The sequence below is a fragment of the Galeopterus variegatus genome, unplaced genomic scaffold, assembly GCF_000696425.1.
Source record: "Galeopterus variegatus unplaced genomic scaffold, G_variegatus-3.0.2 Scaffold228, whole genome shotgun sequence".
NCBI lineage: Eukaryota > Metazoa > Chordata > Mammalia > Dermoptera > Cynocephalidae > Galeopterus > Galeopterus variegatus.
This window is the reverse complement of record NW_007726339.1, coordinates 655,460-678,067: the sequence shown is the minus strand read 5'-3', so window position 1 is coordinate 678,067 and position 22,608 is coordinate 655,460. Positions and strand designations below refer to the sequence as shown.

At 39.0% G+C, this 22,608-nt stretch overlaps 1 protein-coding gene across 3 annotated transcripts; it reads right to left on the bottom strand.

Annotated features, from left to right (window-relative positions):
* Positions 1-1,372: 1,372 nt before the first annotated feature.
* ZNF140 (zinc finger protein 140) lies at positions 1,373-19,366 on the bottom strand. Of its 3 annotated transcripts, XM_008566187.1 has the most exons (5): positions 19,278-19,366; positions 19,044-19,090; positions 16,872-16,998; positions 16,350-16,445; positions 1,373-3,083 (listed from the first exon to the last, which is right to left on the bottom strand). In XM_008566187.1, exons 2-5 carry the CDS (start codon positions 19,050-19,052, stop codon positions 1,939-1,941), a joined length of 1,377 nt encoding a protein of 458 aa, XP_008564409.1. In that variant the 5' UTR covers positions 19,053-19,090; positions 19,278-19,366; the 3' UTR covers positions 1,373-1,938. The 3 variants fall into 3 exon arrangements, with proteins under 3 accessions (XP_008564409.1, XP_008564408.1, XP_008564407.1); XM_008566186.1 differs by having other exon boundaries at positions 19,044-19,366; XM_008566185.1 differs by lacking the exons at positions 19,044-19,090; positions 19,278-19,366 and having other exon boundaries at positions 16,872-17,010.
* Positions 19,367-22,608: the final 3,242 nt, after the last annotated feature.

Sequence of the window (22,608 nt, the reverse complement as noted above, 5' to 3'; positions counted from 1 at the left end):
TCTCCCTAATATTAGTGAAAGCACAGGGTAAACTGATATTCACCCTGATACAGACTACTGTCATCTTAGAAAGCCAAACGAGTACTAGATAGCCATATATATCAAAGCATACTTCTCATCACTGTTTGAGCCAGACTGTACATTGTTTTAAGCTAAATCAGCCTCTCCTAAACAACTATTATGGAAAATTGAGAAGCTTGAAAATGTACATACAAAAATGGCATATCTAATGGCAGGTTTAAGGAAATACAACTCTTCTGATAATGCATTTAGAACTCTTAGTAAACTAAATAAGGTTCTTTGATTGGAACTAAAATTCTTCTAAAGAATTCCACGTTCTACAAAATGGCTTATGAAATGAGATATTTATCTAATAACACCTACAGATGTGCCCTCAATACAGCCACCACATTAATGCTCAACAAGGTCACTGCTCATATTCTCTATTTCTCTTTCTATAAAATAAAATTGCTTACTTTCCTGATCAAAGCAAACTCACCTTGGTGGTGTGAGCTTTGCCAGCTGGGCAGCTCATAATACCAAAACAGTTTGAAATATATGCTTAGAAAAGAACTGTTCTCACTGTAAATAGAACAAAAGAGGAAAAATTCCTTGACATCTTCCTTGATGTGTCTTATTTACATTTCTTTCAGACTAAGAAACGTCTATAATAAGATTCAAGGATAAATTCTGAGTCTCCATAACCTTAAATTCAAACTCTGTCTCAAAGTTAAAACCATAAGATATCTAAAAATGTTTCTATAATTATGTTTGAATAATGTCGATATTTGTAGTAGCTACATTTTCAGAATCACATTCTGTGGAAAAAGCAGCAAGTAAAAGATTAATTTATAAACAAAAAGATTTATTCACAACTTTCTTTTCTGAATTCACTTAAAACAAAACAAAACAAAAAAACAATTCCCCCTGAAATAAACCCTTCCCCACACTGATTTCATCCACTATGACTTCTCACAAATCTAAGATTTTACTACATTTCAGTGGTAGGTTTTACCCAGCATAATTCTCTAATATATGTTTGAAATATTGTGGAAAGTTATTCTATGCTCATTTATACAGCTGCTTTCTTCTACGATAGTATTTAAAAGTTTTCTAAATATTACATGGTACTGTGGTGTTATAACACCAATGTCAAGGGTTTGGATCCTTGTACTGGCCAGCTGCCAAAAAAAAAAAAAAAAAAAAAAAAAAATTAAATTGCATGGTAAATAAAGGTATTCTCAAATCACTGTTTATATCACTTATGTTTTAAGTATGAATTGTCTGATTTTCAGACAAAGTACACTTTTTTTTTGGCAGCTGGCCAGTACAAGGATCCAAACCCTTGACATTGGTGTTATAACACCAATGTCAAGGGATTGGATCCTTGTACTGGCCAGCTGCCAAAAAAAAAAAAAAATTAAATTGCATGGTAAATAAAGGTATTCTCAAATCACTGTTTATATCACTTATGTTTTAAGTATGAATTGTCTGATTTTCAGACAAAGTACACCTTTGTAAAACTCATTCCTTACCCTTGCATTCTGTCCTGGTTGAGCTGACAAGATACAGAATGAGGGCTGACATCGTAACTAAAAGCTTTCCCACATCTATTGGATGTGTACTCTTTCCTGGTATAGGAATTTACAAAGGCAGTGAGAGAATCCTTCCAAATGAGTCTTCTCAATATTACCAAGAAGAATCTTCTCAATATTGATTTCATCTTCTGGTCTTGCAAAAGGAATGAGCAGCTATTAATAGCTTTCCCACATATTCCTAGGATTTTTCTCCAGGATGTTGAATAAGATATGGGCCACATTTCTTCACATTCAACACATTCATATAAGGCTTCTTTCCAAGACTTCTCTAAAGTGAAAGTAAGGCATTACTTAAAAAAAAAAAATCCATACATTCTTATGTTTTGTTTGTAATGTGAACTCACTGGTGTTCAGTAAGGAATGAGTGGTAATTAAATGAATTTTCATAGTCATAGGGGTTCTCTAGAGTGTGTGTTCGCTGATGTTTAGCAAGGTTTGAGCTCCAGCTGAAGGATTTGTTGCATACCTTACATACATAAGGTTTCTCCCCAGTATGAGTTATCTGATGTAGAATGAGTGAAAAGCTCCGACTGAAGGCTTTGTCACATTCAGCACATGCATAAGGTTTCTCTCCAGTATGAATTTTCATATGTTGAATAAGGGATGCATGCCAAGTGAAAACTTTACCACATTCATCACATTCATATAGCTTTTCCCCAGCATGAATTCTCTGATGCTTAATAAGGAATGAGTGGCAACGGAAAGCTTTCCTACATTCATTACATTCATAGGGAGTTTTGGTTGTATGGATGCTCTGATGTCGAGTAAGGTGTGAGGAACGGCGAAATGCCTTCCCACATTCAACACATTCATAAGGTTTCTCTCCAGTATGTGTAATCTGATGGCGAATGAGTTCTGAGCCACTGCTAAAAGCTTTCCCACATTTCCTGCATATATACTGTTTCTTTCCTATGTGAATTCTCTGATGTCGAGTGAGGTTTGAGGCACGACTAAAGGCCTTTCCACACTCAGTACATTCATAAGGTTTCTCTCCAGTATGTGTTCTCTGGTGTTCAATGAGAAATGAAAGGTAACTGAATGTTTTATTACAGTCCTTACACTCATGGGGTTTCTTTCCAGTATGTATCATCTGATGTTTCACAAGGTTTGAGATCTGGCTAAAGGTTTTGCCACATTCCTTACATACATATGGTTTCTCTCCAGTATGAGTTCTCTGATGTAATACAAGGGAAAAGCGCCGACTGAAAGTTTTTCCACATTCATGGCATCCATAGGGCCTCTCAACAGTTTTGATACTCATATGTTGAGCCAGGGCTTCTTGATGAGAGACTGTCACTTGCCTAATATGTCCCTGATTTCCTTGGAGCATTTCATTATCATCCTCACATTTCCAGCCTCCTTTAAAACTGGAATACGCAGGGCCTTGGTTTAAGATTCTTTCCATTATCAAATACTGGGATGTGTCATCTTCATAAAAGACGTTTTTTGGAGAAAACTCTTTGATCTCACCATCTGACTCTGAAACTGAAAAGTACCAAAAACAAAGCAAATGTTTCTTTTTTTTTACATATTAAATAAAAAACCATTCCTCCCTTTTTTAGTGAGAATTAAATTGAGAAAAAAAATATTTTCAATTGCATGGCTTTTCTAGCTGTCATATATGTCTGTGAAACCTGAGCAGTATGCACAAAAATTCAGAAGAGATTAGATAGGAGAAATGTGGGTGGATTAGGAGAAAGATTAAATATAAGTAACTGAAAGAGAGGGAAAAATAGAACATCAGGATGATAAGTAATTGTGAGGGGTAGGTAATTATTAGTCTTCCTCACCTCTGTTTAAACTGTATATACTGCCAGAAATATCTGAAAATGGCAATTTCATACTGCTGCTAATAAACACACTGCAAGTGTTCCTCAGGCCCCACAAAGATATCAGATTGTTTGCTTAGTGCGTTTGGAACATCTTACAGTAACTTATTCTAAATGGGGGGGAAGGTTTCTCTGAAAATTATTCTCTATGATCCCCACTCTACCTACCTTCTGAACTGATATGAAGCTCACCTTTGGTACAAGTGTCTTTCCATGAAATATCTTTGACAGACATACAGGCCCTCAGTTTCTCCAGGCTGAATTTTAGGAAGGGACTTTACCATTTTTTATTTGGAACAGAATTCTATATTAATATGAAGTGGGGTTTTTTTGTTTGTTTTTAATCCTTATTCTTAGGAAATATACACTTAAGTATGTAGGGGTAAAAGGCCATGACATATACAATTTATTCTCAAATGTTTCGGAAGAAAAAAATCACATACCAAATCATAAGACAAATGGGGCAAAATTTTAGCAAAGGTGAATGAGAGTAAAGGACATATGAGTATTTTTTATACTATTCTTGCAACTTTTCTGTAAGTTTAAAATTATTTCCCAATAACATTTAAAAATTCATTTTTCTCTAAAACACACTTTGACACTTACTTTGTTTTGGTGGGAATGTGATTTCTTATAATCACTCTAAGCTTTTAGGGAGAAGTACATAGACCTCATACTTCTTTAATACCTATCTTAGTAATGAATCAAGATCTATGTTTATGGTAGGCACACAAACATACACGAAAGATTAGACTAGGGGAGGCAGTGAAATAGCTATTAAAATAATGACCTCAGTAAAGGGAAAAATCTTAAATTCCTTTCCACCCTCTTCTATAAACCAATTCCACACCTATTGAGTACCTGAGTAAAAGCCCCGGGATATAAACTGAGTAATTCTCTTCAGAAGCTGAGAATATAAATAGGGAGACAGAAAACACAGAAGAAAACAGTAGTTAATAATACAAGACACAAGAGTAAGTTTGTTATATTTAGGGTAAACACTATAAAAGATTAGAGATGAGATATAAAAATCCATTGCAACAGATGAAGAAAGGCTTCATCTAGAAATGCTTCATCAGGGAAAACAGCTGGGAATAGACATACACCAAGTGAACCTGGACATTTAATGATACTAGAAAAAACTGGTGGAGTTAACTGCACAGATTTAGTATAGTATTTGCCATATGATTTCCCAGATGAGTGAGAGGAAAAAAACAACCAAGAAAACCAGGAAACCAGGCTCAAGATATTAAAGTAGAATGCTAATTATATATCTCTTGCTCCCTTCACTTCCTCAGAGTCACCTAACCTCTCCCTATCACCTTTTATGCACATATTCTTTTTGGTAGATACCAAATGGATTTGATGAAACTCAGTACTTATGAAAAGTCTAGAAAGATAAAAGCATTCATTCTTAATATAATAAAGGATTCCTTTGATACACCAGCAATAAAGCAAAATTTCTAGATGTAATTATCCTTAAGAAAAAAACAAATATCCTCTATCACTAGTGTTATTTGAGATCATTTAGGAAGTACTTAATGTAGTATGAATATAGGAAGAAAGGAAACTATGGAAAGGAAGATTTTTAAAAATCATTACAGGGTTCTGGTCAAGATGGCAGAATAAATGGTCCCAAGCGTAACTCTCTCCCACAAATCAACCAATTTACAAATGTAAAAAAGCAACAACAGCCAAGCTGGGGCCACTAGAACTCAGGGGAAGAGGAGGAGAGACCAACGGAGTGCATGAAGGCAGAAAAAGCCATGATGAGAGAAAGAAAAATATGCTCTGACCATTTCATGAGTAGGGTGATGAAATCTCATGCCATTCTGCTCTGTGCCACCTGGAATGTGAATCATCCCTTTATCCAGCATCTCCATGCTGGATACACTACTGACCTATTAGTCATATAGTGGCTGCCTTGGACTGAGTGTGCCCCCACAACTTGACCCCCCACTGTGATAGTGTTAACAGGCTGGGAAATCTTAATATGGCAATTGAAAGGCAGGGCCTTGAAGAGGTGATTCGATTGTAGGCCCATGCTGTGGTGAATGGATTAAAAATGGTGGTCATGAGAGTGATTCTGAGAGCTTTAAGAGGAAAACACACAGAGTTTTTTTCACTCTCCTATACCATTTTCACATTGTGATACCCTGCTGTTGCAGAAGTCACCACCAAAGAAAGCCTTAACCAGATGTGTTCCCTGGACTTTGGACTTCCTAGCCTCTGAAACTGTAAGCAATAAATTTCATTTTCTTATAAATTACCCAGTTCTGTGTATTTTGTTATAACAGAAATGGACTAATACAGTGGCCACCTCAGTTATCAGATCAACTGTCATGGTACTCCAGTGTTTATGTTCAAGTAACCCTTAGTAGTGAAGAGTAGTGATGCTGGTGATTTGGATATGCGAAAGAGAAGGCATAAAGTGCTTCTGATAATTGAAAAGGTGAAAGTTCTCAATAAGGAAAGAAAAAAATCATATGCTGAGGTTGCTAAGATCTGTAGTAAGAATGAATCTTCTATCCATGAAATTGTAAAGATGGAGAAAAATCTGTGCTGGTTTTGCTGTTGCACCTCAAACTGCAAATATTACAGCCATAGTATGTAATAAGTGCTTAGTTAAGATGCGAAAGGCATTAAATTTATGGGTGGAAGACATGAAGAGAAATGTGTTCTGACTGACAGCAATAAGTTTCGATACTATCCACCAGTTCAGGTATCCACTAGGGGTCTTGGAACATATTCCCTATGGATAAGGGGGAAGGAACTACTGTACATTGGACTTCTCAGAAATCATGAAAGCAAGGAGTGGCCTTGCAAGAAATGTTGAAAGAAGTTCTTCAGAGAGATGGAAAATATCTTCAGAGAGATGGAAAATGATGTAAGTCAGAACCTTGGATCTACATAAAGAATAGAAGAGCATTAGATAAGGAATAAGTGGAAGTTTTAAAAAGAAAACAAAACCAAAAAAAAACTTACTTTTCTTATTCTTAATTCACCTAACAAATAACAGTTTGTTTAAAATAAGTTATTTGATGATTATAATTTATATGTAAGTGAAATGAATGACAACAATGATACAAGGAACTGGAGGGAAAAATTAGAAATATTTTTTATAACATTCTTGCACTACACATAAAATGGTATAGTACTATTTGAAAGTGAACTTGGATTATTGTAAATGTATATTGCAAACTCTAAGGCAAACACTAAAAAAAGTATAATCAATATGCTAAGAAAGAAGAGAAAGTGAAATCATATAAAATGTTCAATTAAAATCATGAAAGAGAGGAAGACCAAAATAGGATCAAAGGACAAGGGCAATGAGTGGAAAACAAATATGGTGTAACAAATATGTAACATAATTAGTAATATGTAGTAACAAATATGGTGGATATTAATCCAAGTGTACATAAGTAATCACTTTAAATGTCAACAGTCTACACCAATTTTAAAAGACACTGTCAGAGTGGATCAAAAAATAAGACCCAACTATATGATGTCTATGAGAAACCCACTTTAAATATGAAGACACATATAGATTAAAAGTAAATGAATGGAGAAAAATATATCATGCTAACACTAATCAACAGAAAGCAGGAGTAGCTATATAAATTTCAGACATAGCAGACTTCAGAGCAAGGAAATTTATCAGGGATAGAAAAGGGTATTGCATAATCACAAAGGAGTCAGTACTCCAAGAGCACATAACAATCCTTAGTGCACATGCACCTAATAACAGAGCCTCAAAATATGTAAGGCAAAAACTGGTAGAACTGAAAGGAGAAATACATTAATTCACTATTATAGTTGGAGACTGCAACACCCCTCTATCAGAAATGGACAGATCCAGCAGACAGAAAATCAATAAGGTCGGGGCCGGCCCGGTGGCGCACTGGATAGTGCGCCGCTTGGGAAGCGCGGCGGCGCTCCCGCCCAAGGGTTCGGATCCCACATGCGGACCGGTTCCCGCTCACTGGCTGAGCGAGGCGCAGGAGCAACACCGAGGGTTGCGATCCCGTTGCCAGTCCCCGGTCCGGTGCGGGGGCGACACTGAGGGTTGCGATCCGTTGCCGGACACGGAAAAAGACAAAAAGACAAAAAAAAAAAAAAATCAATAAGGTCATAGTTAAACTCAACAGCACCATCCGTCAACTGTATGTAATCAATATCTATGACCTACTTCATCCAACAATAGATTACACATTCTTCTCAGGCTCATGTGGAACATTCACCAAGACAGACCACATTCTGGGATGTACCATAAAATACACCTTAACAAATTCAAAAGAACAGAAATCATACAGTGTGTGTGTTCTCAGGGCACAATAGAATTAAAGTAGAAATCAATAACAGAAATTGGAAAATCCCAAAATACTTGGATATTGAACATCATACTTATAAATAATACATAGCTCAAAGAAAAAATCTCAAGAGAAATTTAAAAGTATTTTGAACTAAATGAAAATGAAAATAAAATTTATCAAAACTTCTGGGGTGCAGCAAAAGCAGTGCTTAGAGGGAGGGATATGTATAGCATTGAATGAACATATTAGAAGAAAAAAAGATTTCAAATCAATCATCTAGCTTCTATCTTAGGAAAGTAGAAAAAGAGCAAATTAGCAGAAAACAATGAAATTGAAAATGGTATCAACAGAGAAAACCAAATCTAGCCAGGCTAACTAAGAAAAAGAGATGTTACAAATTACTAATACCAGCAATGAAAGAGAGGACGTCACTGCAGATCCCATAGACATAAAAAGGATGAAAAAGGAACACTATGGACAACTCTATGTCCACAGATTTGATAACCTATGGGCCAATTCCATGAAAGACACAAATTGCCAAAATGCATACAAGAAATAGACAATCCAAATAGGCCTGTACCTATTTAAAAAATCAAATGAATAACTACTAACTTTCCAAAACAGAAAGCACCAGGTCCCAATGAGTTCACTGGTGTATATTCTACCAAACATTTAAGGAATAAATTATACTAATTCTCTATAATCTCTTTCAGAAGACAGAAGCAGGACTACTTCCTATCTCATTCTATGAGGCCAGCATCAGTGTAATACCAAAACCAAAGACATTTAAAGAAAAAAACTACAGACCAGTATCTCTCATGAACATAAATGTAAAAATTCCCAACCAAATATTAGCAAATCAAACCCAACAATGTATAAAAAGAATTATACTCAATGACCAAGTGGAATATATCCCAGATATGCAGGGCTGGTTCAGCATTTGAAAATTGATTAATGTTATCCATTACTACAAAAGGCTAAAGAATAATATCAATAGATGAAGAAAAAGCATTCATGATAAAAACTCTCAGCAAAACAGGAATAAAAGCAAACTCCATTAACTTGATAAAGAAATCTACAAAACTCTATAGCTAACATCATATTTAATAGTGAGAAACTCAAAGTTTTCCTGTTAAATTAGGAACAAGGCAAGGATGTCCCCCTCACCACTGCTTTTCAACATCAGACTGGAAGTCCTACCTAATGCAATAAGACAAGAAAGGGAAATAAAAGATGTAAAGATTACGAAGGAAGAAATAAAACTGTTGGGGCCGGCCCAGTGGCGCACTGGAGAGTGCGCCGCTTGGGAGCGCTGCGGCGCTCCCGCTGAGAGTTCGGATCCCATGTGGAGACCGGTTCCCGCTCACTGGCTGAGCGCGGTGCGGGCGCAACACCGAGGGTTGCGATCCCGTTGCCGGTCCCCGGTACGGGCGTGACACCAAGGGTTGCAATCCTGTTACCGGTCAGTAAAAAAGACAAAAAGGAAAAAAAAGAAAGAAAAAAGAAATAAAACTGTTCACAGATGACATGATCATGTACTCAGAGAATCCAAAACAACCAACTAAAAAACTCCTGGAATTAATAAGCAATTATACCAGTTGCAAGATACTAGATTAATATACAGAAGTCAATCACTTTTGTATATACCAGCAATGGGCAAGTGGGATTTGAAATTAAAAACACAACCACTTATATCAGCACCCAAAAAGATGAAATACTTAGGTATATGGGAGTACTTCAAAAAGTTCATGGAAAAAATTAAAAGATAATATGAATCTTTCTATCAACAATGTCCCTCATATGTCTAACAAATATGTACAAGATCTATATGAAGAAAACTACAAAAGGCTGATGAAAGATATCAAAGGACTAAATAAATAGATATTCCCTGTTCATGGGCAGAAAGACTCAACATTGTCAAGATGTCAGTTCTTCCCAAATTGATCCATAGACTCAGCACAATCCCCATCAGAATCCCAGCAAGTTTTTTTATAGATACTGCCAAATTGATTCCAAAGTTTATATGGAGAGTCAAAACACCCAGAACAGCCAACACAATATTCAAGGAAATGGGGCCGGCCCGTGGCTCACTCGGTAGAGTGCGGTGCTGATAACACCAAGGCCCCGGGTTCGGATCCCATATAGGGATGGCCGGTTTGCTCACTGGCTGAGCATGGTGATGACAACACCAAGTCAAGGGTTAAGATCCCCTTACCTGTCATCTTTAAAAAAAAAAAAAAAATTCAAGGAAATGAACAAAGAGGACTAATACTACTTGACTTCAAGACAGTAAGTAACCTACAGTAACCAAGCCAGTGTGATATTAGTGAAATGAAACAATAGAAAAATAGATCAATGGAATACAATAAAGAGCCCATAAATAACCAACATAAATACAGTCAACTGATCTTTGACAAAGGAACAAAGGCAACACAGTGGAGCAATGACAGTCTTTTCACAAGTGTTGCTGGACATCCACATGAAAAAAAGTGAGACTTTATATCCTTCACAAAAAATAACTCAAAATGGGTCATAGACCTAAATGAAAAATACTAAACCATAAACCTCCTGGAAGATAACATAGGAGAAAACCTAGACGACTTTGAGTGTGGTGATGACTTTTTAGGTACCAAAGACATAATCCATGAAAGAAATAATTGATACGCTGGTCTTCCTTAAAATTAGAAACTTCTGATCTGCAAAAGAGAATGAGAAGACAAGCCACAGACTGGTAGAAAATATCTACAAAAGACACATCTGATAAAGAACTGTCATCAAGGGGCTGGCCAGTTAGTTCATTTGGTTAGCACATGGTGCTGATTACATCAAGGTCTAGGGTTCAATTCCTGTACCAGTCTGCCACCAGTTTGACAATTTCTTACAAAACTAAACATATTCTTAGCATATGATCCAGCAATCACACTCCTTGGTATTTACCCAAATGAAATGAAAACTTACATCCATACAAAAACCTGCACACCGATGTTTACAGTAGTTTTATTCATAATTATCTAAACTTTGGAAGTAACCAAGATATCCTTCAGTAGGTAAATGGATAAATAAACTGGTACATCTGGTATTATGGAATATTATTCAGCGCTAAAAAGAAATGAACTATTGGCTTGCTGGTTAGCTCAGTTGGTTAGAGCACAGCATTGTAATACCAAGGTTATGGGTTCAGATCACCAAACCAGCCAGCCACCAAAAAAAAAGGAGCTATCAAGCCATGAAAAGACATGGAGGAAACTTAAATGCATATTACTAAGTGAAAGAAGCCATTCTGAAAAGGCTACATACTATATGATTCCAATTCTGACATTCTGGAAAAGGCAAAACTATGGCAACAAGAGAAAGATCAGTGGTTGCCAGGGCTTGGGGCAGGGGGATGAACAGACAGAACACAGAGGATTTTAAGACAGTACAACTATTCTGTGTGATACTGCAGTGGTGGATATATGTCATTGCACATTTATCCAAAGCCATAATATGTATGACACCAAGAGTGAACCCTATGGATCTATTACTCTAAGAGTAAACTATGTGTTTTGGGTGATATTGTGTCAGTATAGGTTCCACTATAACAAATATACCACTGTAGTGCAGGACATCAATAGTGAGGGCAGTTGTGCACGTGTGGGGACAGGTATATGGGAATGCTCTGTACTTTCCACTCAATTTTGTTGTGAACCTAAAGCTTCATTTCAAAAAGTAAAGTTTATTAATTAAAGAAAAATCATTACAGTATTTTTATGGGAAAAAAATCAATCTAGAAAAGATTATTTTTATTTTCATAATAAAAATTAAGAGATTATAAATATACAGATTTACTAGCATTTCTTTTCTTTTTTTTTTTTTTTAAAGATGACCGGTAAGGGGATCTCAACCCTTGGCTTGGTGTTGTCAGCACCACGCTCAGCCAGTGAGCAAACCGGCCATCCCTATATAGGATCCGAACCCGTAGCCTTGGTGTTATCAGCACCGCACTCTACCGAGTGAGCCATGGGCCGGCCCAGATTTACTAGCATTTCTATACAGAAGCAATATATCTTGTTAGAAGAGAAATTGGGGAGAGATGCTTAAGAATAAACTTGACAATAGGAATACAGGGATTTTACAAGGAAAATTCAAACTTTTAAGAAGTTGTGCAGATAACTCCAAAATGTCTACTTTAGCTCAGTATCATCTTGGTAGCAAATTCTTGGGCTCCGTCCCAAACCTAATAACTTAGAATTTCTGACGTAGGGCCTAGTGATATGTATTTGAAGCTTCTCCAAATGACTCTTTTGCAGACTAAAATTTGAAAAGCACTGATACCTTTCTCAAGCTCCAGAATATGATACTCAATTGCCTACTGGATTTACACTCAAGTGTCCACAGAGACTCAAAACTCAACAAGTCTCAAACTGATATAATTGTTCCCTCCCTTCCAAACTTGTTCTTCCTTCTTTTCTTAGGAGATAATACCAACAAAAAGTGATGGCAACCATTATTCCTCAGTCTTCTTCATGACTATCATCTAGTCAATCACCAAGTCCTTTTGAATCTACCTCCTTAATTTTTTATCTGTCTGTCTACTTCACTCTACCCACAGGACACCTCCATAGTTCAGGTATTGATTAGGTCTACACTAGGTTGAGACAACAACTCTTAAATGGTAGCCCTGTTTAAACAATGGTGCAAAAAAAGGGGGGCAAAGGTGAGCCAAATACAGTAAAATGGTAACCATTATTAAATCTATAAATAAGGCTGTATAGATTTGGGCAAAGATAGAAAAAACAACAGAAAACCCAGAAACATACTAACACAAAAATTGACATTTAACTTATGTCAAAACAGTAAGCAAATGCACAGACGTGTCAACAAATGTTACCATGATAACTGGATCTCCATAGAGAAGATATCAAAGTTGACCACCAATTCACATGATACACAAAATAAATTCAAAGTGAACCATGAATCTAAATCTCAATGGCAAAAGGAGTAGCATTTTTTTTTTTTTTCGTGTCTGGCAACGGATCGCAACCCTCAGTGTCGCGCCCGTACCGGACCGGGACCAGCAACGGGATCGCAACCCTCGGTGTTGCACCCACACCTCGCTCAGCCAGTGAGCGGGAACCGGTCTGTATGTGGGATCCGAACCCTTGGCGGGAGCGCCACCGCGCTCCCAAGCAGCGCACTGTAGCAGTGCGCCACCGGGCCGGCCCAGGAGTAGCATTTTTAAAAAGAAAATATAGGAAAATGTTTTAATCAACTCTTAGTAAGGAAAGATTTCTTAAACAGGCCAAAAAAAAATACTAGCCTTAAAGGAAAAGACTGATAAGTCTGACTACACTAAAATTAAAAATTTCTGTTCATCAAGAGAGAGAAGGGAAAAAGTAAGCCACACTGAAAGAAGATTTTACAGTGCATGTAATTAACGAAGGATTTGTATCAGTTGGCTGGTTAGTAGAGTTGGCCTAGAGCGCAGTGTTATAACACCAAGGTCAAGGGTTTGAATGTCAATATTCATATGAAAAGGTGCTCAACAAACCATGACCTACCACTGTGCATCTTCTGATAGGGAAAACTGTGATGACTAACAGGAATTTACTTAGTGTGTTTGTGGGAATGAGTCAGTAAAAGCACTTTGAAAAACATTTTGTCATTATCCTCTAATCCAGCAATTCCAGTCCCAGATATATATCACAGAGAAACTTGTGCCAGGATACAGGTACAACATCAAAACTGCTTGCAATATCTTTACGTTGCAAACAATCTGTATTAGTCTGTTACTGTTGTTTATAATAGAATACCTGAAACTGGGTAATTCCTGAAGAAATTAAACTTATTTACAGTTTTGGAGGCAGGAGAGTCCACAGTCCAGAGGGCGCATCTGGTGAGCGCCTTCTTCTGGGTGAAACTCTCTACAGGGTCCTGTGGTGACACAGGGTATCACATGGGAAGAACCTCACAAGAGCTCTCTCGTGCTCCTTATAAAGCCACCAGTCCACACCCATCCATGACAGTGCATTACTCCAAGGAAAGCAAGTGAGGTTAGCTATCTTGCTTTTGCCATTCTTGCCATGTGATACCCTGTGTTGCCTTTGGACCCTGCAGAGTTCCCATCCAGAAGGCGGCCATCACCAGATATGTTCTGTGGACCTTAGACTTCCCAGCCTCTAAAACTGAAAAAAGTAAATTTCATTTCCTTATAAATTACCCAGTTTCAGGTACTTTGTTATAAACAACAGAAATGGACTAATATACAACCCAAGAAGCCCTCAGAAGTGGAATGGATGAATTGTGGTATATTTACTCATACGATGAAACACACTACTAGAGCAGCAAACAAAATGCATAAATCTTCAAAAAAATATTTTTGAAAGAGAAGCAAATCACAACATAATATATTATGAATCCTTCTGTATAATATTCACAAACATACAAACCTAAACTGTAGAAAACAGATGCAAACAGCTGATGAAACTATAAAGAAAACCAAGGAAGTTACTACCATAAAAGTAGAGAGATGACCTTTGCTGGGGGACAGTAATGAGCACATAGAAAGCTCTCAGGATCTGGCAGTGCTGTTAACTCAAATGAAGTCTCCCTGCACTTGACTCATGACTTCAGCCCTCATCAGTACCTTCTTTCCAAATCCTTCTTTACATCCTCCCAAAGGTCTCTATAGCAAGTGAGACTACCACCACTCTCCTTAAAGCTAGAGCTCAGTTTTCATGGTACCTATTCCTGTTCCCTCATTAGTCCTCCTAAGCTGCTGCTTTCTAAATGTATATATTCCTCCTTTTCTCTCAATGGGAAAAAAGGTCAGTGTACCTCCATTAGACATTTCCTTCAGGATCAATTATAGAACTTACAGATCTTTTCATAAATACACATATTTAGGCTCCATAGATCTTTCATCTTCAAGGTGGGGGCATGGCCATAGTTATTTTTAAGAATTTCACAAGTAATTCCATTGTCAATTAGAGGTGAAGAAAGCTTTCAGAGCAATTCTCTTCAATATTATGGCTTCAATTTCTGCTTAATATAAGATTCCTGCATCTACATCTCTAACCTGAATTTTTTTCTAAGATACAAAGGTACTTCAAAAAGTTTGTGGAAAAATGAAATTAAAAGATAATACAAATCCTTCATGAACTTTTTGAAGACCCCTGTATATTCCAATAGCTTGTTGCACATTGTCACTTGAAATACTATTCTCTACTCACACCAAACATCTCAAACTAATTTATCACCTTATGTAAAGTAAATGTGGGACATAGACCTATCCCCCGTCCCCGTGCATACCAGAGATCCCCCTCCCCTTGGGAAACTACCCCTGGCCAAGGTATTTTACCCAAGGAAAGGCAAGTCTCCTTTGAGACAAATGATAGACAGTAGGAAGCAGGAGCCCTGAGTAAATGAATTAGCATGTAAATGGAGTTAGAACACTGATGTTAACTACCCTGGTGCCAGGAGGGGTTAATTTATCTATTCAGCCAGATCTCCTGAGAACTCTGAGTCAGGTGAGGGTTTACACAGAAACATGCAAATGATTTACACCTCTTCTTTGATCTGTTCACTATATAACTGTGGTATGTACCCCATGGCAGGGCAGATTTCTAGCTGACCAGCCACCATCAGCACTTCCTGTAAGTCTAATAAATCAATGTCTCTACCTGTTGGCCAGGGTGAGTTCTTTGGAATAGGGGAACACTACGCAAATGCCCTTTCGGATTTGGGGCTCCTGTGATACACCTTTTTTCCAAAACTGAACATTTTCTGTCTTTTATGTTTCTATTACTGTCCCTGTCAAAATTATCCAGGTCTAAGGCCGGCCCGTGGCTCACTCGGTAGAGTGCGGTGCTGATAACACCAAGGCCACAGGTTCGGATCCTATATAGGGATGGCCGGTTGGCTCACTGGCTGAGCGTGGTGCTGACAACACCAAGCCAAGGGTTGAGATCCCCTTACCGGTCATCTTTAAAAAAAAAAATTATCCAGGTCTAAAACACCAACTGGAAATTCCTTTTCTCTCACCGCTTAATTGCTAATTTGAGGATCTCTAATGCAAGTTATTTACAGACACATTTCAGTAAGCCATAAATTCCTTGATAGTTATTACCTAAGTAGCACTTAATAGAAAGTCTTGACAAGATTAAAATATCAGTAAATATTGTGAGAATATATGAATACATCATCAATTAATCAGAGTAATAAATTAATCATTCCAGGATGATTACATGGAACAGACTACTGTATCTATAACTATATATAATATATATATAATTATATATATATAGTTGTTGTTGTTAGGCAATAAAAATATATGACAATTTGAAGAAAAAAAGGATGAAAAACCAAAAAGAAAGAAATTCAGAGAGCAGACAAAGCTAACAATGGAAAGAAGGAACACATCTATCTGTGAGGAAGCGGGGAAAGTATAAGATGAGAATTGGGTATGAAGTGGTCCCCTGTGGAGCTGTGGGCAAGACTTCATAATTTCCACATCTCTGGTATCTTTAAGGGAAAAATTTCCAACCAACATATAAAAAAGTATTGCTTTCTCATTGACTAGTTGGGTTGTTATTTTAAAAATGTTCCCTACCAGCTTCTAACTCACTTACCTGAAAACAGATCTGATCTCACATCTCCTTTCCCCAGCCAGGGCTCTTTCCCTTGCTCCAATAAAGAAACCACATCTGGCTTAGAAATGGAAAGACCTGATTGTAGAAAATGAAATAAATTCAAAATCAGTCCTTGAATCCTAGGAAAAGAGAGGCCATTAAAAGAAACGTCAGGCTACCAAAAAGGAAGCTTTTAGTAAACTTTACCAACTCTCGCTATTTGGGAGAATAAAGACCTCACTCCACAGTGAGCTATACCACTTAGTATATAGTTTACTACTATTTTGTGGCCTATTTTAAACCTATTTACTACTATTTTAAATATTAAAAATATTTACTACTATTTTAAACCTATTACATAGGTTTAAAAAAAGTGTGAGATATAAGTGTGAAAAATGTCTAAAGATTAGGTGAAGTTACAATTCCCATCTTAAAAACTAACTTTAAAAAAAAAAAAAAGATTGACAACAGCCATCCTAAAGATCAAATTCTAACTTGAGGGAGATGAGGAAGAATACCTACCCAGTGAGACCAGATGGCCATAATTCTCCAACATTACACATCTGTACAAATCTCTTTGAGCCGGCTGAAGCCATTTCCACTCCTCCTGGGAGAAGTCTATGGCCACATCTCTGAATGTCACTGACCCCTGAAATGACATACAGATATCTGCACAACCAGCACCCCTGCCCCCAAAGGTGCTTATCAAGGAGTGAAATGAGTCTCACTGTGGAGGGTAGACCATGTGTATAAGTAGTGACAACGCAACAATCACAATTCCTTGAACTCGTTAAGTGAACAGATATGATGTTGGTGGGTGGGAGGGGGGGAGAGAGTGGGGAGGGAGAAATCGGTAAAGGGACACGAAAATCAACTACATTATATATTGATAAAATAAAAAAATTAAAAAAAATAAGTAATGACAATGGAAGATGTCAGAATTCTGAGTACTTATATAAGAACCTAGCTCTTTTGTTTTGTACAATTGGAGAAAAGGAGAAAGAACTAAGTCCTGAGATAATTTACAATTTTGTTCAAGATAAGGGATTATACACGTGAACAACATGAATTTCTTGCTTTGGTTGTAAAAATTCTTAAAGTCTTTTAACACTTAATGAATAATGAAGACTATTCCTTTTTGCTAAATAAGCAACGTATGTTTTCCTTAATACCAGTCTATTTTAATATGATTCGGCTAGGATTTCTTTATGGTTATAACTGACTATAGCAGGTAAGAAGCAGCACCCTTCGGATGGGGCATTTGCTCAAGTTTGTCACAGTGGTCCCCAATCCAAAGAAATAGCTGTGAAACTCAGTGACAATTTTAGCAGTGTCAAAGAACAAGGAAGATATAAGCAATAAAGTACATGGACCTCCCAGGAAGGGAATGTAATACCTACCAAGACAGAACCTAAAGCTCTTTCCCTCAGGATTACGGGGAATAATAAGCCCCTGCTTTGCAGCCTACTTCTGCACCACTTCAGTGATCCACATAATAAGGCATGAATGAGAATTTAAAAGGTCCCAAACTAGTAGCAGACCCAGATATATGGCAGAGTTTTGTTATACAGTTTTAAAGTTAAAAAAGAAAAAGTGATTTTTTAAAAAAATCGTTGACTTGTAAAGGAAGCTGTTTTCTAGAGTAAAGGTCTGCAGAGGTGGAAACTGGATTCCCCAGCAAAACTTGGAGAGCCTCTGGATTTAGAGACAAGTGTGACAAAAGGGAGGACACAGAAGTGGAACTGAAAACAGAGGGACTAATTTGGAATAGCTGACCCTGTTATCCGTTCCACTGTGAAACACAATAACCAGTCACACATTTAGCCCCAGCCAAAATAAAAATAACCAGTGCTTCTTGCTAAAAAAGAAAAAAAAAAAAAATGAAAAAACTTAATATCGTGCCTAAAAAATGAGTTCTGTGAGTTCAGAAATTTTGTTTTGCTCACTGCTGCAGCCCCAAGACATGGGATGGGTTATGCATTAGAATTACTTGGAGGAAGGCCTACCCGTGGCTCACTCACTCGGGAGAGTGCGGTGCTGGTAACACCAAAGCCACGGGTTCGGATCCCATATAGGGATGGCCGGTTTGCTCACTGGGTGAGCGTGGTGCTGACAACACCAAGTCAAAGGTTAAGATCCCCTTACCGGTCATCTTAAAAAAAAAAAAAAATCACTTGGAGGGTCTGTTAAAACACAGACTACTGGGGCCACAGCTCCAGAATTTCTGATTCAGAAGGTTTGGGGTGAGACTCAAAAATATTCATTTCTATTAAGTTTTCATGTGATGCTGATACTGCTGGTCCAGGGATCAGCAGAGAACTACCCATATAGATGGTGAGAGTAGATTCTCAGTAAAAATATGTTGAATAGATGAATGAAGAATAGCTGCAGCAAGTAACGTAAAGTAAAGCACTCCCCATCCTAATACTGGGATTAAAAAGGAAACAGTGTAACAGCTGTCACCATACCCTCTCACTCGAAAACGTGCCTGCCAGACAGAAACCCCGCCCGCGTCTGGATAGCTTCCTGTCAACTCTTTTTACTGCTGTTTAAATACAAGCAGCTGAAGAGGAGGAATAGGGGGCAGGGTCCTGGGTCCTGCCGCACAGGTAGTTTCAAGAGAAAGGGCCTGGGTCCCCAAGTCCTGAAAAACACGGCTGCACTTCAGGAAGAAAAGAGGAAACATCAGCTTACCTGAGACATGGCTCAAGAGGAGACCAGGAAAGTGGAAAGTGGCAGAACTGGCAGAGAAATAAAGGAGCTGTGAGTGAACAGGCCAGCTGGGCCGTGCCCGAGTCACCGGGCCCCCAGCTGGCATTCCCGTCGCCCCCGCCCGCCACACATTCACGGAGCCCAGAGTGCCCGGGCGCCCGTGAGTCGGCTGGGGACCCCGCTCGCAGGGAGGCCTCCGGGTACCGTGAACCGGACCTGCGCCCCCAGCACCTCCTCACTTAACAGTCGTCACAGGACGGCGCGTTTCCTCTGTGCTTTTGGCCCTGTTGACGAAGCGTCCCCCGGCTCCGGACAGCGTCACCGCCCGAGCCACCCGGCGGGGCTCACGGCACCTGCAAGGCGGGCCACTTCACATGCCTCAGGCCCGACGCAGGCCAGACTCTCGGCTCCGCCCCCGAGGACCCCGCTGGGGACGTAGCGGGAACTGCGCCTTCCGGCGCCTTAGGGACCGAACCCCTCCCCCTCGACCAGGCCGCCGGCCTCAGACAACTACACTTCCCAGAAACTACCGCGGCCCCAGAGGAAGAGATTTCCTCCGCTACTACAACTCCCAGTGTGCCCCATGGCCACAGCGCCTAGACGAAACCCGTGGGCCTCAGACTACACTTCCCAGAACATACCGCGGCCCCCGCAGGTGAAAGGAAGAGATTTAGTCCCCTACTACAGTTCCCAGCATGTCCCACGGCCACGCCCAACCTGTCCGCAGCGCGGAAACAAAGACCTTCGCCTCGACAACTACACTTCCCAGAAGCTACCGCGGCCCCCGCAGGTGAGACGAAGGGATTTCCTCCCCTACTACAACTCCCAGCATGCCCCATGGCCACAGCGCTGAGACAAAGACCGCCAGCCTCAGACAGACGCACGTCCCAGAATCGAGTGCGGAGTGGGAGCTTGAGTCCAAGATCTGACCCTAGTTAACTATAATAACCAGAATGCTTGTACCGCCCCCGCAGCGCCGCGAGACGAAGGGTCAGGCGACTGCAATTCGCAGAGCCCCTCGCGCCTGTGTGGAGCGGCCCGGACTGTCCCCTGTGCGGGCGTAGGGATGGCCTTCACCCTCGAGAAGGAACGCCGCCGCTGGAACGGCCCTGACTTTGAAAATGCCCGAGCTTGAGCCCCTAAAGCCCTCCGAAAAGAGGAGCCCGAGTGACTGCTCGGACTGCACAGCCCTGGGGGGTTTCTTTCCTCCCAGCGTTGTGCGAGGCTCTGTCCTGGGCACATAAGAGAAATTTGGGGGAGCAAGCCAGACACATCTCTGCCTTAGAAGAGCTCGGAGTCTGAGTAGGGTGGGAGGAGGGGAGAGGAACTATATATTGAAATATGAAAGTTAGGAAAGAGTTAAATCTCTGAGTCAGGGAACATTGTTCCAGGTGGAGGAAACGGTGTATGAAAAAGTGGCAAGAACGAAAAACGATCCGTTATACAAAATGGAAGAGAAGAAAATGGAAGAAATTCACTGGCTTGTGAAAAGGCAAGCAGGGCCTTGTGAAGGAACTAGGACGTTCTGTGAGCAATGGGAAGACACAAGAATTTTAGCAATGTAACACCAAGGTCAAGGGTTCAGATCCACATACCGGCCAGCCGCCAAAAAAAAAAATTTAAGGGTGTGGCATGATCATATTTGCATTCTAGTTCCCTGTGTTCAGGGTGAATTAATTGAAAGGAAAAAGGACTTGAGCCAGGAAAACCAGTGAAAGCATTAACTATGTATCCTGAAGACTGATCTGAACTAGTGCAGGGGGAAGGAGGATAAAGGAAATCGATTCGAGAAACAATTTAAAGGAAGAATCTAAAAGACTGGGTGAAGAATTGGATATGGTAGACGGAAGGAAGAGCCACCGTTCTTGCTTGGGTGATATACACTTACAGAAGTTCATTCCTTAAAGCCTCTTACACCACTGAGTCATTCACTCATGACCAACATCCACTTTTACCATAGATGACTTACCCAGATCTCTTGGTTACTCATTTTATTTCACTAAGATGATGAACACAGGAAAAGAACTAAGTTTAGGAGAGAAGAAAATGATTTTGTTTTTGGACATGTCGAGGGTGATGTGTGTGTGTGTTTAATCTTAGCTATTAATATTATCCGAACTATCATTTCTAACATGGAATATTGCTGTAACTTCACTACATTCATTTCCCCAAATCTTTTTGTCACACGGAAATCAGTCTGATGTTTATAAAAGCAATTCTAGTCACAATCCTCTGCTTAATATAATGTGATGGCTTTTTAAGTAAAGGCAGAAGTCCTTAACGTGGTCCATAAGACTGCGTGACCTTATTAATATATTTTCAAGCTTTTCTTAATTATTTTTCCCTCTCGGACTGCGCTAATCTTGTTTTCCCAAGTGCCATGCACCTCAGGACCTTTGAGCATGTTAATTTGTTCTGCCTTGGGCCAACCCCCTGGCGCACTCGGGGGAGTGCAGCGCTGGGAGCACAGCGACGCTCCCACCGCAGGTTCAGATCCTATATGGGGATGGCCTGTATGCTCACTGGTTGAGCGCGGCGCGGGCTACACCACACCAAGGGTTGTGATCCCCTTGCCAGTCACGAAAAAGACCAAAAAAAAAAAAAATTGTTCTGCCTTAAAAAGAAAAAAGCTGTCCGTCCCTTCACACCATAACTTCATTACTTCATTTCAACTCATCTTTCATATTTCAGCTCAAGCAACTCTTACTTAGAAAAGTGTTCTTCGATCCCGTTGTGATCTCTGAGTAAGGTCCCCTTAATCATACACTCTCATTGAATCTTATACTCACTCTTTAGCATTTATATAATTTGCAATTATGTTTGGTTTGTAATTAATTATATACATATGTTGTTCTGATTATTTTGTTAGTATTGTCTACCTCACTAGATTAGAAGCACTATGAATCTGGACACTCTAATTTGTTCGTCATTATACCCATGATAACTACAATACTGCTTGGTGCAGAGTGAGGGCTCAATGAATAGTTATTGACTGAATGAATAACAAATATTATCAAAATTTAATTTTTGTCATATTTGCCATTTGTTGATGTAAAATGATACTTGTTTTAATTTACTTTTTGTGAGAATAGGAAACTTTATTGACTATTTCTTACTTATCTTCTGTGAAATAACTGTTCATATCCTTTGCCCATTTTTCCCTTCAGATCCCTGTTTTTATTATTGATTTGTAGGAACTCTGTGTAGTGGGATTTTATGCCTTTCTAAAAATTTTGCAGATACAGCATATTCTCACAGCCATTACATATATATTTCTTATATTCTTCTAATACTAATTTATATTTGGGTCTCTTTCTAGATCTTCTATTTTGTTCCACTGCTCTCTTTGCCTATTTCTGTAACAGTATCATACTGTTTTAATTGCTATAGCTTTCCTATAGCAGTTAAATAGGTAGGGCATGTCCTCTCTTATTCTTTCTTTTCTAATTTTTTAGACTATATTATGAGTTTGCTGCTCTGGATAAATTTTAGAATAATCTTGCAAAATTCCATTTACAAAATTTATTAGAAATCTTATTACGACTGT